The sequence below is a fragment of the Bos mutus genome, chromosome 26 (genome assembly GCF_027580195.1).
Source record: "Bos mutus isolate GX-2022 chromosome 26, NWIPB_WYAK_1.1, whole genome shotgun sequence".
NCBI lineage: Eukaryota > Metazoa > Chordata > Mammalia > Artiodactyla > Bovidae > Bos > Bos mutus.
This window is the reverse complement of record NC_091642.1, coordinates 33,954,022-33,973,240: the sequence shown is the minus strand read 5'-3', so window position 1 is coordinate 33,973,240 and position 19,219 is coordinate 33,954,022. Positions and strand designations below refer to the sequence as shown.

General features: G+C 46.1%; 1 protein-coding gene across 1 annotated transcript in view; it reads left to right on the top strand.

Annotated features, from left to right (window-relative positions):
* The window catches only part of DNTT (DNA nucleotidylexotransferase), a 32,491-nt gene extending 13,620 nt beyond the window's left edge, over nt 1-18,871 (top strand). Inside the window, exons 5-11 of the mRNA XM_005898843.2 lie at nt 476-547; nt 1,753-1,876; nt 4,503-4,635; nt 5,893-5,998; nt 11,043-11,288; nt 16,710-16,793; nt 18,629-18,871. Of these exons, the coding sequence (XP_005898905.2) occupies nt 476-547; nt 1,753-1,876; nt 4,503-4,635; nt 5,893-5,998; nt 11,043-11,288; nt 16,710-16,793; nt 18,629-18,715 (852 nt within the window). The 3' untranslated portion in view covers nt 18,716-18,871. The remainder of the gene's footprint in view (nt 1-475; nt 548-1,752; nt 1,877-4,502; nt 4,636-5,892; nt 5,999-11,042; nt 11,289-16,709; nt 16,794-18,628) is intronic.
* The last annotated feature ends 348 nt before the right edge of the window (nt 18,872-19,219 follow it).

Here is a 19,219-nt window from a genome sequence, read left to right as displayed (position 1 = left end):
CAGTGGAGCTGGGCAGGCTACAGTTGATGGGGTCGCAAAGAGTTGGACATGACTGAAGTGGCTTAGCATGCACGGGTGGCTCTGAGCTAGACATCATAAGGACTTGAATTAGCTTTTCAATAGGTCCGGAACTAACCCAATCAGATGAAAAGTCCTTTTGTTTCAGCTAGTTCATATCCATTAAAAAGAAAATTATCTCAAATATTTAGACACCCCTTTGTCAGTGAACATTTTGGTTTGGTGTTCCAATCATTCTGTACCTTCCTCCCCGAGGATTATAAAGGGGCCCTTGGAAATATAATAACCTGAGATTCTCAAGCAAGAACTGTCTTGTTTTCTCTAGATCAGCTAAGGAAACATCCTTTATGGCGTAGGTGTATTTAGTGAAAAATTAAGCTACTATATCTGGGGATTTGAAAATCTCAGATTGTGATTAACATCACTAGTGTAAAATGCTTTTCAAATGTCCATGCAGGAAATTATTGAAGATGGAGAAAGTTCTGAAGTTAAAGCTGTGTTAAATGATGAACGATATCAGTCCTTCAAAGTAAGTGATTTGTACATGTATTTATCAAAAATAGGTTTTCAGTTGATCCCATTATTCTAAGTAGTTGTACTGATCAGCTTGGGGTGCCATAACACAAAGCCACAGACTGAGTGACTTAGCACATGATTATTTTTTCAGTTTTAAAGCCTGGAATTCTGAGATCAAGGTGTTGGCATGACTGCGCTCTGGTTAGGGCTCTCTTCTTGGTTTAAAGACAGCCTCCTTCTCAACATCCCCTCATATGACACACACAAGGAGAGAGCAAATTCTCTGGTCTCTTCCTATAAAGGCACTAATCCCACCACGAGGGCCCCATCCTCATGACCTCATTTAACCTGATTATCTTCCCCAAACCCCATCTCCAGATATCATCATATTGGAGGTTAGGATTTCAACATATGAATTTGGGAGGAAGGGTCACAACTCAGTCTATAGCAGTGATCTAGGAAGCAAATGCCTGAATAAATACAGGTGCTTGAGCTTATTGCCATGCTATGGTGAGATATAAATGACCTTACCTCCCAGAGGTTGTCACTCCTGGGTACACTAGGACTATGAGACAAAACAAACCTGCTCTCAGAGAATCAACCTGTGCTGGAAAGCTCCTCACTGCATCTTGTCTACTCTGAAGCAGGATTTATTACCTCCCAGTGTTCCCTATCTCTGAGTTGCAGTAGGCAGAGACTTCTACCAATCCCTTTGGATCAGAAGTGATGCTCAGGCCTCAAAGGTAGTTGAGGGCAGAAGCCCAGGCTCAGAGTACAGACAGACTGAGTTGAGTCTGGGCTCTGCCGCTTACCAGGTGTGTGATGGTGGGGAATTTATGCAACCTACATGTGCATCCCTCGTTAAATTGTGAGGGTGAATATGCATGAGTGTGTGACAGACCTTTGGCAGAGGAGGGGTGTGGGTATGGATACCTGTTGTCATGCACTGACAGTGAAGGCAATCCTTATTGGTTATACAGAATCCCTGGGCAGTTCCAGAAGCTGCCTCCTGACTTCTGCTTCATTTAGTTATACCATATGTCCTGAAACAGAAACGCCTCTGAAAAATTACCACTGCCCCCTGCTTGTCATATTCAAGAGACACTAGGTCAGAGATTTGCTTATGCTTTTTCTTAATTGCTTGACCTTGAAAAGTATCACTTTGTTGTCATAATGACTGTTTTAAAAACTAAAGACATGTCTTTCCCTTTGTTTCAGCTCTTTACTTCTGTTTTTGGAGTGGGACTGAAGACATCTGAGAAATGGTTCAGGATGGGGTTCAGATCTCTGAGTAAAATAATGTCGGACAAAACCCTGAAATTCACAAAAATGCAGAAAGCAGGTGAATTGTCTCTCCTAAAGATTCCCATAATTGCCATGGGCTGGTCAGGTTTTGGTAAGGATCTGTCCACTGTACTTCAAATGTCACCTCCAGTCTTGGTGATCTGGTCACTTCCTTGGCCTCTCTTCGTGCTATGGCTAAAAGCCCAAGCTTTTGAAATCAGATAGACCTGGATCCAAATCCTGGCTCTTGCACTCTCCAGCTGTGTGATCTTGAGACAGTTACTTAAAGTCTTTGAGCCTTCTTTACCTCATCTACACATCAGTATGTAAGTAGGGAATAGATCAGATCTTGGAGGCAAAACAATTAGCTTGGCACAGAGCAAATAGGCCCTGCCTGATGGCTGTTGTCATTCCTTTATCTAGACGTCAAAACTGGCTGCACCGTTGATCTGTTCTTACTGGACTGACCCTTCCAGGTATTTGGGTCCCAGCTGGGTAAAAGGAGTAGGTAAGGAAGGAATCCAGGTCAGAAAGTTGACATAGAGAACTTTGCAGTAAATAATATTTGAACAAAGTGGAGGTGTTGCTTGGCACAAATATGGATCAGCTTTAGAAACTGTAAAATACCAAGACATATAGGGGAAATTGTGGAAACCTAGACATGGGGTTTGTCTACCCAATCAGGACTTGTTAACCTAGAAGAGAGTAGAGACAGACATCTGAAAGACTGACAAGGCTTCCAGGAGGTTGAAGATGGCTTGGTTACTTCCATTTATACAGGGTATTTGTCATTTTTTTTAATGACCAAATTCCTGGAAACAAGGTCAAAAAATGTACATCTTTTAAACATTTACCTTTTAAAAACATTTATTTTTAATATGCAGTAGAACATAATATTACTGGGATTTGAAAGGAAGTCATAGCCACAGTTCTGAGCACTGTGGCTTCTGAGTTATAAAGAATGAGGAAGTCATCAACATTTTTAATAATATGAAAAAAAGGGGATCTTCTACAAGAGAAGGCCAGAAAACAACAACAACGAAAAGAAAACCTGCTATCTTCTGTTTAAGTGATGGAAAGAAACAGCAGGAGGAGACAAAGAAAGCATTTCTTGGTGGTTCACATCAATGCTTATTAAGCATGAATCTTCAGGAGTCCAGAATAAGAATATGGGTCTTTTTTCCTTTAGATTCTTCTAGTTCTTATGTGGCATCTTATAAAACTTATTAGCAATCTTTCAGAAGTTAGCAACTTTATGAAAGATGACTGCTGCTGCTGCTGCTAAGTCGCTTCAGTCATGTCCGACTCTGTGTGACCCCATGGACTGCAGCCTACCGGGCTTCTCCGTCCATGGGGTTCTCCAGGCCAGATCACTGGAGTGGGATGCCATTGCCTTCTCCCATGAAAGATGACTAGGGAATTCTATGACTGTGTTGACGTATACTATACAGTGTTATTAACTGTAGTCACTATGCTGTACGTCAGATTTGCAGAACTTATTCATCCTGTGCCCTTTGACACACATCTATCCATTTTCCCCACCTTCCAGCCCCTAGTAGTCACAATTCTACTCTCTGCTTCTAAGAGACTGTGTGTGTGTGTGTGTGTGTGTGTGTGCGCGCGCTAAGTCACTTCAGTCATGTCCGACTCTTTGCAACCCTATGGACTGTAGCCTGCTTGTCTTTCATTCTGGTTTATTTCACTTAGCAAATAGCTGGGGTTCATCCTTGTTGCAAATGACAAGACTGTCTTCTTTTTTAAGGTTGAAAAACATTCCATTGTGGGCTAATTAGTCGACAGTTAACCATTTCACATATATCAAAACTTCAGGTTGTACACCTTAAATTTATACAATTTTTGTCAACTATACCTCAATAAAGCTGGAAAAAAGATAAAGAACTGCCCCCGAGAGACCTTTCAATTGGGAAATGGGCAGCCTCTGTAGGTATCCAAAGCCTCTCATTATTAGAAAGATTCCGGCAGAGTTGGAACACTCCCTCTGGGGATCCTAGAGAAGAGACCAGAGCCTTGTATGGAAGGACCATTAGCTGGCCCTCAGGCTCTATGGATCTCCCCTGCGCCCTGCTCCCCACCCCTCCTATGCTTCATCCCAGTTCTTGGAGATACAGCTCCCATCTCCATTACTCTTCCACTCTATGCCTTCCTCTGTGGATCTGTGGGAATAAACAAGTCATTAAAACAACTCTTCATCATAACCACGCTGTTGGAGCTCTCATTAATCCGTGATGGTCAGGCAAAGAAACAAACCAGACCACCAGTGACATTTCCTAACTCTCCTCAGATGCAAATCAACTCTTCCTATTCTTGACTTCACTTCTTTAATTCATCTATCACGTTCCAACCCCAAAACTTCCTATCCCAAATCTGCAGCTTATTGATCAAGAGGGCTGGTTCTTCAGTAGGAAGCCAGGTTGGAATGGCATGGTTCTAGGATATAATATTGCCTCTTGCTCAGTCAGGAACTTGTAGGAAAATAGGAGCCATTGTTAACATGAAAAATTCACAGCCAAGAGAACACAGATCACCCAGTCTCTGTGGAACAGTTTGGGGTTGATGTCTGTGGCCCCGTTAGCTATGTGTGAGGGCCAAATCCCCTCCCTGAGGGCTGGTCATTTCACATGGGACATGTCCCTTTCCCCACTCACCTGTCTATGGCCTCTCAGGATTTCTCTATTATGAAGACCTTGTCAGCTGCGTGACCAGGGCCGAAGCAGAGGCGGTTGGCGTGCTGGTTAAAGAGGCTGTATGGGCATTTCTGCCGGATGCCTTTGTCACCATGACAGGAGGATTCCGCAGGTAAATGATGATAAAAGCTGCTTTTGCCTCCCCTTCAGGGCCTTCCCATGCTCAGGAGTTGTGGCACAAAAGGCCTACGAAGGTCTCTCTCTGCAGCCTCATCTCCTGCTGCTCATGTTTCATTCCAGCAACCCCAAGTGGCTTGTCATTCTCTGCACACACAGAGCTTTCTTTCCTCTGTGATTTTGCTCAGTCCTACCTTTCTGCTTGGACTGGTTTTCCTCAATTTGTCACCTGGCTCACTTCACCTCATCCTTTAAGCTTCAATTCAGATGCCACCTCCTCCAGAAAGCCTTCCTTGACTTCCTTCTCCCCATACTGGGTGAGACACCCCTCCTCAGCACTCCTTGGACAGCTGTCAAGTAATTTGTTTATATTGCTTCCACGCATGTTTTCCCCACTAAGTTTTCAGAACTTAGTGCTTGATGAGAGCCAGTGCATGGTGCCTGGCACAAAATAGGCATGTGAGAAATATTGGTGAAGTCAGTGAATGAATGAACTCTTCACAGAGATGTATGCAATTGTTAGATATTGAAGCCTCCATTTCAGAGTCTCTTTCCCTCCCACACCCTCTTCCATCTCTCCTTGTGGTCCTGTTACATGGGGGCTGTTGGCTGTGGGAGGTGACAGAGAAAGTGAGAAGAGAACACAGAATCCAAGAAGATGCCTTTAGTCTAGGTCATAATTTCAAGAGTCCTATCTTGTATTATGGGAGTATAGTTCTTGGTTTGCTTGTTGTCACACTTGTCTCTGTGTGAGTGTGTGTGCACATGTGGGCATGGAGAAGAAATAACCTTTGTTAGTTTTTAGCCACCCATATATAATCATATGGGCTCCCCTGGTGGCTCAGTGGTAAAGAATGTACCTGCCAATGAGGAGACGCAAGAGACGTGGGTTCAATCCCTGGGTTGGAAAGATCTCCTAGAGGAGGAAATGGCAACCCACTTCAGTATTCTTGCCTGGGAAATCCCACTGGCAGGCTATAGTCCTTAGGGTCTCAAAGAGACAGACAGGACTCAGCACTAAACAACAATATAATCACATACATACCATGTTATGATCTTAAATTTTTCTGTGTCATAAATTTATTTTGCAAGGAGTAGACTTGTGTAAACAAGGATCTTTTGTTTAAAAAGCATGTCATGAGCATTTTGTGTCACAAACCTTAAGTATGGGGCATAGAAACACAGGTGACTTTTAAAAATTGAGAGCTAAAAACCTAATTTATTTCCATCTTATCTTATTTTTTAAAATCAGGGGTAAGAAGATTGGGCATGATGTAGATTTTTTAATTACCAGCCCAGGATCAGCAGAGGATGAAGAGCAACTTTTGCCTAAAGTGATAAACTTATGGGAAAAAAAGGTAAAAAGAAAGATGTTTGGACACTCAGGCATTATAGGAGTAATGCTGAATTTGACACACTTATCGACCTTGTAATTGTGCTGCTGCTAAGTCACTTCAGTCGTGTCTGACTCTGTGTGACTCCATAGACAGCAGCCCACCAGGCTCCCCCGTCCCTGGGATTCTCCAGGCAAGAACACTGGAGTGGGTTGCCATTTCCTTCTCCGATGCATGAAAGTGAAAAGTGAAGGTGAAGTTGGTCAGTCGTGTCCGACTCTTAGTGACCCCATGGACTGCAGCCTACGGGGCTCCTCCGCCCGTGGGATTTTCCAGGCAAGAGTACTGGAGTGGGGTGCCATTGCCTTCTCCGTGTAATTGTGCCATGAGCATCTAACGCAGTCTCAATGGTTACAATAGTTTGCACAGTGCCAGTGACATGAGGTGAGACTTCCCTGCTTTGGGTCCTAGAATCCAGGTTATGAACTTGTGTATATGCATGCGTCCTGTTACCAAAAGGGCCGAGGGCAACTCTCTGTGCAGGCCATTCAGACAGCTTGGAGCCCTAAACAATGTGAACAGCATGTGCTACAAAGATCTGGGAGGGGTGAGCCGGGGCAGAGCAAGCTAAGGGGTGGGGATCAGACTGGGATAAAAGCAGTCTAAGAGGTGCCCCTGCTGCCTTGAACAATATCTTGGTTGATAACCACCTTGATTTTGTGCTGAGATGGGAAGAAGGAAGCTAATGAGGGTAGGCTGGGTCCAGCAGAGGTCATGGCTCAGGGCTCCCCACCCACTAAAATCAGACTTGCCATGGGCCACCTATTGCCCAGTGGAGGAAGCTAGGGATGACCCTGTGGCCACAGCCGCCTGCAGGGCCCTGACTCCTGCCCCACTCCAGTGAGAGCTCCGCTTCCCAAGACCAGAGGGCCCTTATCCAAAGACCTACAGGCCTGGGTGGGTTGAGGAGGCTAGTGTTTTTCTGGCATAGCTTTATTTTTCCTGAGTGATCTAGCATCTTCTGGGTGTGGACAAAGCTCTCTGATATACCAGAGAGAGAAGACCTCAGATACAGTGAGAATAAGAAACACACAACCCTGGTGCCAGGAACACTAGAATTACTAATAAAGACCCAGGTTTGGAACCAGATCCAAATTCAGCCATGAGCCACCCCCACCCTCCCCCACCCACCCCACCATCTGTCGGGAGATTGGATCCAGGTGGCCAAGAGCCCTGAAAATGAACATCATAGGCTGAGCCAGGGAAAGGCTGAATGGGGAAGTGTCAGCTCCACTGAGGCTGGCCCCCCTGCTCCGCTCAACCAGGAAAGCTGAGAAACTTTGGTGGGCAGACATCACTCTGATGCACCCCGGGAGCCATGGCCTGGGCTGAGAGGGGGCTGCCTGGCTTCTCAGCCGGGCAGGGGTGGGCCGATTTGACCTAGGTATAGAGGCCCCACCATCCCCATGCTCTGAGACTGTCTCAACCCAAGATGCGGTGGGGTTGGGAGACGGGGACAAGGAGCCTCCTTTTCATTGGTCTTTCTTTAGTCACTAGGCAGCCATCCTGCTGGTCACCAAGCAAAGAGATGGGCAAGTGAGGGAGGAGATGGGCATTAGGCATGGCGGGGGTTTAGATTTGGGATTGTCCAAGCACAGCCCTGCCACTGACTGGCTATATGACCTGGGACTATGCTTTTAATCTTTCCAAGTTTCTCTTTCCTTATCTGTGAAACCAGGATAGCAAGCTTCTGTCATTAGTCAGAGGATTAACTGAGGGCATTAGATAAGGCCCTTGGCACAGCGCCTGATAAATGTCTATTAAACAGTGGCTTAAACAGTGGCCGGAGTTTGAGCAAGCTTCAGGAGATGGTGAAGGACAGGGAAGCCTGGCGTGCTGCAGTCCATGGGGTCGCAAAGAGGCAGACACAACTGAACAACTGAACAGCAAAACCGTGGCTATTGTGACCTCTCCTGCATAGTCGCATATTGAATTCTGCAGAGGGCCAGACCTTGCCGGGTGAGGGGACCCAGGCGAGAGCACAGGCAGCTAGCTGCTCCCCTTTGCTCTCTGACAAACAGGACCTCAGGGAGGAAACCGGCTGGGGCAGTGTGTGTCTCAGCACTACCTGCCTGCCCCACTGTGGCCCAGCTGCCCCCAGCGCCTCAGCTGTGAATCATGGTGGTTAATTTCCACCTCTGCCTCAGTCCCTGTTCCCAATACCTCCCACCCCTGCCTTTCTTACAAGAATCTGTACTTTCCAGGTTAAAATGATTCTATCTCACGCAGGTGTTACCGACCAGGGTTCTTGGCATTCCCCAACACATAGAAATTGACTAAGGCCAAACAAGAAATCTTGGAGAAGGCAATGACACCCCACTCCAGTACTCTTGCCTGGAAAATCCCATGGACGGAGGACCCTGGTGGGCCACAGTCCATGGGGTTGCTAAGAGTCGGACACGACTGAACGACTTCACTTTCACTTTTCACTTTCCTGCATTGGAGAAGGAAATGGCAGCCTACTCCAGTGTTCTTGCCTGGAGAATCCCAGGGACGGGGGAGCCTGGTGGGCTGCCGTCTATGGGGTCGCACAGAGTCGGACATGACTGAAGCGACTTAGCAGCAGCAGCAGCAAACAAGAAATCTAGACCAGGCTTTACTGGGGGCCCTGCAGCAGCACAGGGGATCAGGAACAAACAACAAATTCCCTTACTTGCTCACTCCCTGAGTGGGGGGTGGGGAGGGGGGCGTGAGCTTGTTCCTTCTGTGGTGTGAGGGTAGGGGTGTGTCCAGGTCGAGCTCAAGGGGTGGTTTAGGCAGCTTGCTCACCTCTTAGGTGGTGGTGTGTGCAGCGGGCTTGAGCAGTATCCTACTTGTGCTCTTTAGCTCCAGGCTCCTCAAAAGTGGCAGTTGGGTTTTTTTGGTCTCTTTGTATCTTTTGGATCCAGAATTTGCCCAACTGTGCATGCACGCAATTATTTTTAGTCCTGTATAGTTTCTTTGTATTTTGTTGCTCAAGGAGAGGTATGTCCAGGTGCAAGCTGTACAGCAAAGGGTCCCGGTCCCAGCCTGTCTCACAGGCACACTCGAGCACATACTCACACAACACACATATACACAACCAATGTCTTAAAACACCTGAAGAACTAATGAACAGCCAAGGACGGGTATGAGTTTGAGTCTTCCACCAGTTGAAAGACTTCTTGTGGGAGGAAAAGAGTTTGGAGACACGGATCCTGGCGGGAGGGCCTCATCCAGAAAGCTCCACTGGCTGCCAGCAATTCAACCCAAAGGGGAGGGCTGACTGAGTGTGGTCCAGGTTCATGCCTGGTGGGTGGCCCTTCTGTCTATGACCAGCCAAAGTGTGACTATTGTGTGGCCACAGTGCACACACAGTTTACGACTTTTAGGAAGCCAGCTTTGTGAATTTTTTTTTTAAGGGGGAAAGGTGGTTTTATAAATTTGGCTTCAAAGTAAGACTGGTTGATATTTTAATAGCTTCCTTTTCAAATTTACATAATTCAAATGGCCATGAAAGGCTGCTATACTGACTAATCTTAGTAAGTTTCATTAGAAAGCAGGATTGTGTCTTCCCCCAGCTGGTTATCAGATCTGTTTAGGGCAATAGTTACCTCCTGCACCAGAGGCTCTTCCTGACATTAGTGTTCCGCCCTGCAGATGGGGTAGATTCTTCCTCTCACCTTTTCTGGGATAGGCCCTGAGGGCAGAGTGCTCCCTCTTCTGAGATCCACAAAAGTACCCCCTCCTCCAAGTGTTGAGTCCAGTTGAAACAATGTCTCTTGGGGGTGGGGGTGGATTGCAGAAGAAATGGAAATGTGTCTAATAATAATAGTAAAGGGAACCAGGCCTGCTCCAAGTGTGGTCCCTGGATCAGAAGCATCAGCAACACCTGGGAATTTACCAGAAATGCACCACCCCGACTCCACCCCACCCCACCCCACCCCCATGTGTGCTAAGTCGCTTTAGTCTCTCTGACTCTGCAACCCCCTGAACTGTAACCCACCAGGCTCCTCAGTCCATGGGGATTCTCCAGGCAAGAATACTGGAGTGGGTTGCCATGCCCCTTTCCAGGGGATCTTCCAGACCCAGGGATCAAACTTGCTTTCTTTGTGTGTCCTGCACTGGTGGGTGTGTTCTTTACCAAGAGCACCACCTGGGAAGTTCCCCCACCCCCACCGCCCATGAATCACTCTGGGGACAGGGCCTCCAAAACTGTGCTGAAACAAACCTTTCAAATGCTCCTGATGATAATATTTGAGAACATCAGACCTAAAGAACCCAAGAACAAATCCTACATCCTAATGGCTGTGATTAGATTGTTTTAAGGCTATTTGTTCTTTTAATTGCAACTCAGATTTAGCAGTTAATTGCGTATTTCTGCTTCTCCCTACCCCACATCTGCCCTGTGTGGTGAGAAATTCCCACGGAGCAGATAAATTGGAGGATGGCAGATCGCTGGGTGTGACCTTCTGACTAGGCAGCGTTTGGTGATGTACCACTAATTTTGTCCCTGTCTCCAAGGGAGGCAGAGTAACAATCCCGAAGTGCTTGCTAGAAAGAGTGAGTCATCAGGCCCCAAAGCAGGCTGAGCCTCCAGCCACAATCCTCTGGGCCCAAGTCGACCTACTGTGGTCGACTAGGATAATATGGAGGGACACTAAGTCAAAACAACTGCATATAAGGTCTCGGCTTTTTGTTCAAGGTTGGTTTGTACTTAAGGGAGTGAGGCAAGTTTCTGAGCACTGTCTGCGATCAGATGTTCAGGGAGTGGATCTTCTGGCAGCTTTGCCATGAAGTGGCCTTGGCGTGGCCCCTCTAATTGTTAAATTCCTCTGCTGTAGAAGGAGGGTAATGCACCCACTCCTTGCCTTCCCCTGCTAGAGTCACCAAGTGGGCTCACAATGCAAGGACAGATGTACCCATATTCTCAAATGTGCAAAGCTTTCTTTAAAAGCATTTGTTAAGAGCCCAATATAAAGCCTCTGACCCTCTGTATCAGGGACTCTTCATCAGGGACTCTTCCTGACGTCTTTTTGTTTATTTTCAGGGATTACTTTTATATTATGACCTTGTGGAGTCGACATTTGAAAAGTTCAAGTTGCCAAGCAGGCAGGTGGATACTTTAGATCATTTTCAAAAATGCTTTCTGATTTTAAAATTGCACCATCAGAGAGTAGACAGTAGCAAGTCCAACCAGCAGGAAGGAAAGACCTGGAAGGCCATCCGTGTGGACCTGGTTATGTGCCCCTACGAAAACCGTGCCTTTGCCCTGCTAGGCTGGACTGGCTCCCGGGTAAGTGCAGCCTTCATCCCTGGGATGGCCTTAGCTTTCATAAGAGGTAGACTAGGTCTACCTGGGGCCAGGGGAGAGACAATGGCGGGGGTGGTGGTGGCGAGAGGATGGACAGGGAAGGAGGAGATGGTGGGCAGGAGAGAAGAAAGTGCCCAGAAATCTCTGAATCAGGGCATTCCACTTGCGCACGGTCAACTGAGACAGATGCCTTTAGAATAGGTATTTTCAAAATGTAATACCCTGACCAGCAGCATCAGCCTTACCTGCTTACCAGGTTAGACATGTGAACACTCCACCCCATCCCAGACCTACTGAATCAGGAACTCTGGGGGTGGAACCTAGCAATTTGTGTTTGAAAGAACCCTGCAGGTATGAGAACCACTGAAGCAGAGAAAGCAGCCTGGTGGCTAAGGGCACAGGTTTGGCTCATGCCAGACCTGGTCACAAGCCCTTGCTCTGCCTCTGACCAGCTAGGTGATCTTCGTCAAGTTCCCCATAGCCTTTAAGACTCAGTTTTCCATCTGGAAAGTTAGGGCAAAGACAGCGCTACCCTCCTGGGTTGCAGGGATCCAGTGAGATGAAGCTGGCAAAGCCCCTTGGGACCAGTGCTGGCCAAGCGGCAGTCCCCAGCTCCCATCGTGTGATATTCACAGACATGGTACCCGTGTTCTGTGCCATTAGCTTGTACTCTACCCTCCTACCAACACCCCACTCTGTTTTCCCATGTAGCTAGCTGTTGCTTTGAGTGGCACAACGCCATTAGAGGATTTTGTAGGATAAACGACTTAGAAATTCATTGTCCTTAACCTTGAATTCGGAGAAGGCAATGGCAAGCCACTCCAGTACTCTTGCCTAGAAAATCCCATGGATGGAGGAGCCTGGTAGGCTGCAGTCCATGGGGTCGCTAGGAGTCGGACACGACTAAGCGACTTCACTTTCACTTTTCACTTTCACACAATGGAGAAGGCAATGGCAACCCACTCCAGTGTTCTTGCCTGGAGAATCCCAGGGACGGCAGAGCCTGGTGGGCTGCCGTCTAAGGGGTCGCACAGAGTCAGACACGACTGAAGCGACTTAGCAGCAGCAGCAGCAGCAACCTTGAATTAAATGTCAAGTGTGTTTGCCTTGGGCTGGAATTATTTCAGCGCACAATCTCGGCACTAGAACTTCTTACCCTAATCAAAAATGTTGGCTGGCATCTTTCATTCATAAAAAGTAGGAAACCTGATGAAACAATACATACATCATATATGCAGCTTGGGAAATTTAATTTCGCCTTTTTACCCAAAGATTTCAGAGCCTGGGAAATGTCCTCAAGCCAATTAATCTGTTAATCTCACCCCAGTTTGGGTTCATTAATTTACCAGGTTGTCTCGTCTACTAAGCTGACAAAGCTTCCTTCATACCTTTGTGCACTAAAGATTTCCAGAGCTGAATATATCCGGAGGGATACATTAAGCTGAGATTTTTCTAGAGCCATCCAAGTATGGTACAATTTCTGGACTGGGTCCAGAGTTCATTAGTTTGTTGCTTGTTTTTTTTTAAAAAGAAGCTTCTGTTTTCCTCTGAATCTTATTTCTTCAAACTCGAACTGTTTGCCAGCATGGCTTTATTGGCTGAGGTTCCTTCAAGAGTATTGTCCGTGTTTGCATCAGATGCTGAGAGGAGGCACACTCTGCTTTGGAAACACATGAACGATGGTGCCCAGGTGCCCAGGCTAACCCAGCCTCTTTACTAGCCCAGATGGCTCCCTTTCACCAACTTTAAAAAGCAACTCCTCCTTAAAACACCTAATTGCCATTTCCCAGAAAATTGTCAGAAGAAACCTGCATATTTACAAAGGCTACACGTGTGAATCGCGCCCTCTCGAGTTTTGTGGCACAACTTGCACAGCTGCATGCAGCAGCAGTAGGCGAATCTCTGAAGTCTGTTGTGACCGGAGAATGATACAGCCAGGCTTAGTGGCACTGCCCTTCTTTATGTGAAACAAAAGACAACTTCCTTACCCTTCCTATTTCACAGGTTGTTGAGAGAAACCAAAGAGCTTGTAAAGCAGAAGGCAGAAACATCCAGGGTAAAGAGTCTGGGATTCAGGAGTCTGAATCCTAGCTCTATCTTTGGCTGTGTGGCCTTGGGTAAATTGCTGAGGCTCTCTGGGCTTCCTTTCTTCATTTGAAAAATGGAGCTAATAACAGTACCAACCTCATGGGATTGTCATGAGAACTGAATGAGACAGTGCCTTTATCTTAACACAATTCTGAGGCTAATTGTATATGTAGTACTGTTCTTTTAGAGATAATGTTCGACTCTTTTAGAAGTTGTTAAGTACTAGTGATAATAGAGCAAATCAGAAATGAATATAAAGCAAGAAATCAGCGCTGCGCCCAGCACAGGGTAAGCACTCTGTAAACATTAACTAGGATATCATCACCTGGATTATAACTGTGGCCATTTGAACTGGTCGCTTGCCCCCTGAGTGATCCTGTCATCATAAGTCAGACCATCACTCCCCTGCTCAAAACCTGGCAGGGGTTCCCCATTCAACTCACTGTAAAAGCCTTCCGGTGGTCACAAGGCCCTGCGTGCTCTTCTCACCCACTCATCTCTCTGGACTCCTCCCACTGCTCTCCCTACCCGGGCCAGGCTCACCCCTCCCTAAGGCCTATGTTCTAGCTGTTCCCTCTGCATGGAGTGTCCTTCCTGAGTCCACCTGGCTAACTCCTTCACCTTGGGCAAGTCTCTCCTCAGATCCTGTCTCCTTCATGAGGCCTGTCCTGTACCCAGCATTACCTGTTAACACATCATGTACTTTTGGTCAGTTCAGTCACTCAGTCATGGCCGACTCTATGACTCCATGAACTGCAGCATACCAGGCTTCCCTTTCCATCACCAACTCCCAGAGCTTGCTCAAACTCATGTCCATCATGTACTTTACTTATGCTGTTACTGTGTCTTATCTGTGTCCCCTGCTTGAATCCAAGCCCCACCAGGGCAGACATCATTGTTTTCTTCACTGTTATATTCCAAGCACCCAGAACACACCTGGTACACAGTAGGTGCTCAATAAGTGTTGATTTAATCAATATTATTACTCTCCAAATTGAAGATACCATGATAATTCCTAACAATCCAAACAAAAATGCTTCAGGGGGTTTGGCAGAGGAGTCCAGGAATAGGTCTCTCAGCACACAGAACTGAGGATCCCGGGGCAGCCTTTCACTGCTCCAGTTACCCAATCCTCTCCAGCCTCCCCATGCCCAGTGTGAGCAGCCATTGCCCTAAGTGCTGGGGGGAACTTGAAGCCCTGGGCTGTGGAGGCCATGTGCTAAGCAGCACCCCCATACTTTCACAGACCAGCAGCTACTACACCCAGAATCTGCTTCACCCTGACTCTTCCACAGCCTTAGCTCCACCCCCAACCCCACTGCCTTATAAAGGACTTTGGGTTGGAGAGTCTGTCTTCACACATCCAAGTCAGGAAGGGCAGGTCCCAGTCTTCGCCAGCTTTCCCATACTCACCACTTCAGTTCAGTTCAGTTCAGTCACTCGGTCTGTCTGACTCTTTGAGACCCCGATGACTGCAGCACGCCAGGCCTCCCTGTCTATCACCAACTCCTGGAATTAACTCAAATCCATGTCCATCGAGTCGGTGATGCCATCAAACCATCTCATCCTCTGACGTCCCCTTCTCCTCCTACCCTCAGTCTTTCCCAGCATCATGGTCTTTTCAAATGAGTCAGTTCTTCGCATCAGGTAAACAAAGTATTGGAGCTTCAGCTTCATCATCAGTCCTTCCAATGAACATTCAGGACTGATTTCCTTTGGGATGGACTGGTTGGATCTCCTTGCTGTCCAAGGGACTCTCAAGATTCTTCTCCAACGCCACAGTTTAAAAGCATCAATTCTTGGGTGCTCAGCTCTCTTTATAGTCCAACTCTCACATCCATACATGACCACTGGAAAAATCATAGCCTTGACTAGATGGACCTTTGTTGGCAAAGTAATGTCTCTGCTTTTTAATATGCTGTCTAGGTTGGTAATAACTTTGCTTCCAAGGAGTAAGCATCTTTTAATTTCATGGCTACAGTCACCATCTGCAGTGATTTTGGAGTCCAAAAAATGAAGTCTGTCACTGTTTCCACTATTTCCCCATCTATTTGCCATGAAGTGAAAGGGACCAGATGCCATGATCTTAGTTTTCTGCACGTTGAGTTTTAAGCCAAATTTTTCACTCTCCTCTTTCACTTTAGTGCAATTATTCCATGGTGTTGTTGTTCAGTTGCCCAGTTGTGTCTGATTCTTTGCGACCCAATGGATTGTAGCATGCCATCCTCCATGTCCCTCACCATCTCCCAAAGTTTGCCCAAGTTCATGTTCAATGATTCCAAGTTTGCTCCCTAATCCTACATGTAAAGGACATTTCTAGATCTATGCTTCTCTCAGGAAAATTAATCTCAACAACTCCATTCATTGTCGCTTTTTTCCCAAGGTTTTCCTGTCATCCATCTAAGGCTTCAAGTTTTTCTCCCTGGAGCCTCAGAGCCCATGCTGATCATAGGAGATGCTACTCTGAAGCAGCTGGCCCAGACCATCAGTTTTATAGAAGTTCACATGAGAGGATGTTACAGCCAGAGGACCTTACTCACACACTTCCTCCACCCTCCTATTTGACCAACCAAGATTCAGAGAGGTTGGGTGACTTGCCGAAAGATACAGAGCCAGACAGGGACAAAATCCAGGCTGGAACCTGGTCTCCTGACTCCTCATCCTCTTTTACAGTAGTTGTATTCCAAATAGGAAACAACACCAAACTATTATTTATGTAGCATTTACTCTGGATCAGGAATTATTCTGGACACAATCCTCACAATACCTGTTTATTCACTGAGCAACATTTACTGTACACCATCTGTGTGCCAGGCATCATTAGGAAGGAATATGGTTGTGAACAGAACAAATCAGGTTCCTGTTTTCATGGAGCTTACAATCCAATGCTTACGTGTGAGCATGGAGCTTTGTCATGGTGGAATGTTGCCCGGGTGGGGCGGAAATTCACTTGGAGAGTGTTTAGTGGAGATAGATATTTCATTGTTGTTGTTGTTTAGTTAAGTTGTGTCTGACTCTTTTACAACCCCACGCTCTTTTACGACACCATGGACTGTGGCCTGCCAGGCTCCTGTCTCCATGGGGTTTTCCAGACAAGAATACTGGAGTGGGTTGCCATTTCCTTCTCCAGGGGATCTTTCCAACCTAGGGATCAAACCCACATTTCCAGCATTGGCAGGTAGATTCTTTATCACTGAGCCACCAGGGAAGCCCTAAGATGTTTCATTATAGGGATTTAAATATCTTTAAACAGATAATACTGAAGACATTCTAGACTTGATAGTGATTTATTTTAATGATCTCTTTCTTATCCAGCAGTTTGAGAGAGACATCCGGCGCTATGCCACACACGAGCGGAAGATGATGCTGGATAACCACGCTTTATATGACAAGACCAAGGTAGGGAGCGCTGTCTCCCTGAGATGGGCCACTTTAATCCTCATCCCCAAGTCTGGCTCCCTGAGCACTTTTCCTGAACTGATTCTAGTTTCCAGGTTCAGCTTCCTTTGCCCCAGGTGTCTCGTTCCCACAGATCACAGGTGAGGGCAGCTGGAAAGATCCTGATAGGAACCCAACCCCCACAGGGCCCACAATGCACCTTGGAGGTTTTGAGCTCAATGATGCTGAGCTAGTCGGGTCTCCAGAACCAGGCCAGCAATGAATTTGAATTGAGCTTGGTATATCCTTGGTGTTTGCATTGTGTAACTCCAAAGAAAACCAAAGATCCCCCCAAATCACAAGTGTCACTCAAGTATCCCTCAAATGCAGTGGGAAGTAGAATTCTGAGTGACCACATGGGTCATTAATGAGAGTCAGCTGCAAGAAGGAGAGCAACAGAGCTGTCCTGAGAGGGAGATGAGCGGTCAGCTGGACTCACACACCATAGAGGCTCGCTTGGTGTGCTGTTCCTACAGTGGTCATGATCCAAATGCTGCTTCAGCAAAATGATTGCTGCATGAATTAGGAAGAGTTATTATAAATATTCAACTGCACTTACGTGATCAAGGACACTGTAGGAAGCTCCAAGTAGGAAGAAGATACAAAATAAGTAGAAGTAATGGTTTTTATCCTCTAGGAGTTTAGTCTAAATGAAGTGTATTTAGTTAGAGCCCGTCTCACAAAAAATCAGAAACCCAATACAAAATGGCAGTGGCAAAAAAAAAAAAAAATTGGCTTATGTACTGTGGCATCTGGGGTAACATGGGCTTCAGGTGTGGCTGTATCCAGGTGCTCATGCAATTTTCCCTCAGTGTCGGTGTCACTCTCAGGCAGGTTTTCCCGTGAATCCTATCCTTCTAGCTTAGCTATGCCAACAGAAAAGAACTTCTTTCCTAATAGTTCCAGCAAGCCCTAGCTAATGCTCACAGGCCAGACCTGGGCCTTGTAGCCATCCTTGAACCCCTTTCCATGGCTCTGATTGATCAGGCTTGTGTCATGTGCCCCTCCTTGGAGGTGACCCTCAGAGACTGAGAATAGGGAGGTGTGGTTTTCCAAAGAGAAATCAAGGTGCTGCTGTCCTAACAGAGGGCTGTGGATGCTGGCAAGAAAGCCTCAGTTATGTAGCATATAAGTGGAGGCAGCTTCACCTAACATGATCTAGGAAACTTACAAACTGACACGTAACAAATAGTTCAAAGTAAGAGAGTGCCTCCTATGTGCCCAACGTTGTGCTATAGACAAGAAGGACTGGAGGGGAAGTGCTGCTCGATGTAACAGACCGTGGGGTTGGGAGCCTGGTGGGAGTGGGGCAGGGTGGAAGGCCAGGAGGAGAATCCGGCATCTCCAAGCATCCCATGATCGCCCTTCCTCCTTACATGTAATTCTGGCTGCACGTGAGAATTTCCCAGACCCCTTAAACAGATGAATAACAAGAACTCTCTGGATCTTCTGATTTCGTTGGGCTGGGTTACAGCTCCGTTTTCAACATTCTTTTAACAGGCTCCTTCAGGTAGTTCTAATGAACACTACAGACCAATAGGAAAAGTATCAAATGCTTCTAGTTGAATATATAAGGCTGTCATAATTTTACCTTAATTCATTAAGTTTTTGGAGGGTGAAAATATAAAAATTACAGAAGTCAGGTAAAATGAATTTTTATCCTCAGAATCAGGGAACTGTGTTTTGGCAGTAATTCATTCTGACAAGACAATTTTACAAGTAACGTTTTTACTATGTCAGCTCGGAGATACTTAGCAAAAATATCATAGTGCACATATGTCTTCTTATGCTTTCAGAGGGTATTTCTCAAAGCGGAAAGTGAAGAAGAAATCTTTGCACATCTGGGATTGGACTACATTGAACCATGGGAAAGAAATGCTTAGGAGAAAGCTGTCAACTTTTTTCTTTTCTGTTCTTTTTTTCAGGTTAGACAAATTATGCTTCATATTATAATGAAAGATGCCTTAGTCAAGTTTGGGATTCTTTACATTTTACCAAGATGTAGATTGCTTCTAGAAATAAGTAGTTTTGGAAACGTGATCAGGCACCCCCTGGGTTATGCTCTGGCAAGCCATTTGTAGGACTGTTGTGTAGAACTCGCAATGTATTTTCCATAGAAACGGTGTTGGAATTGGTGGCTCATTTCCAGGGAAGTTCATCAAAGCCCACTTTGCCCACAGTGTAGCTGAAATACTGTATACTTCCAATAAAAATAGGAAAAAACAAGATGGTTGAGTCTTTTTTTATTCTCTCACATATTTTTAAATATTCTTAAGCAAAAATGTAACAAAATGAAAGAATAACGATGTAAGGTTTACCTTGAGAGGAGGAACAGGTTTCATTAGAAGGTCAGAGATTGTAAGGGGGGTTTCTGGAGGAGAGGGACT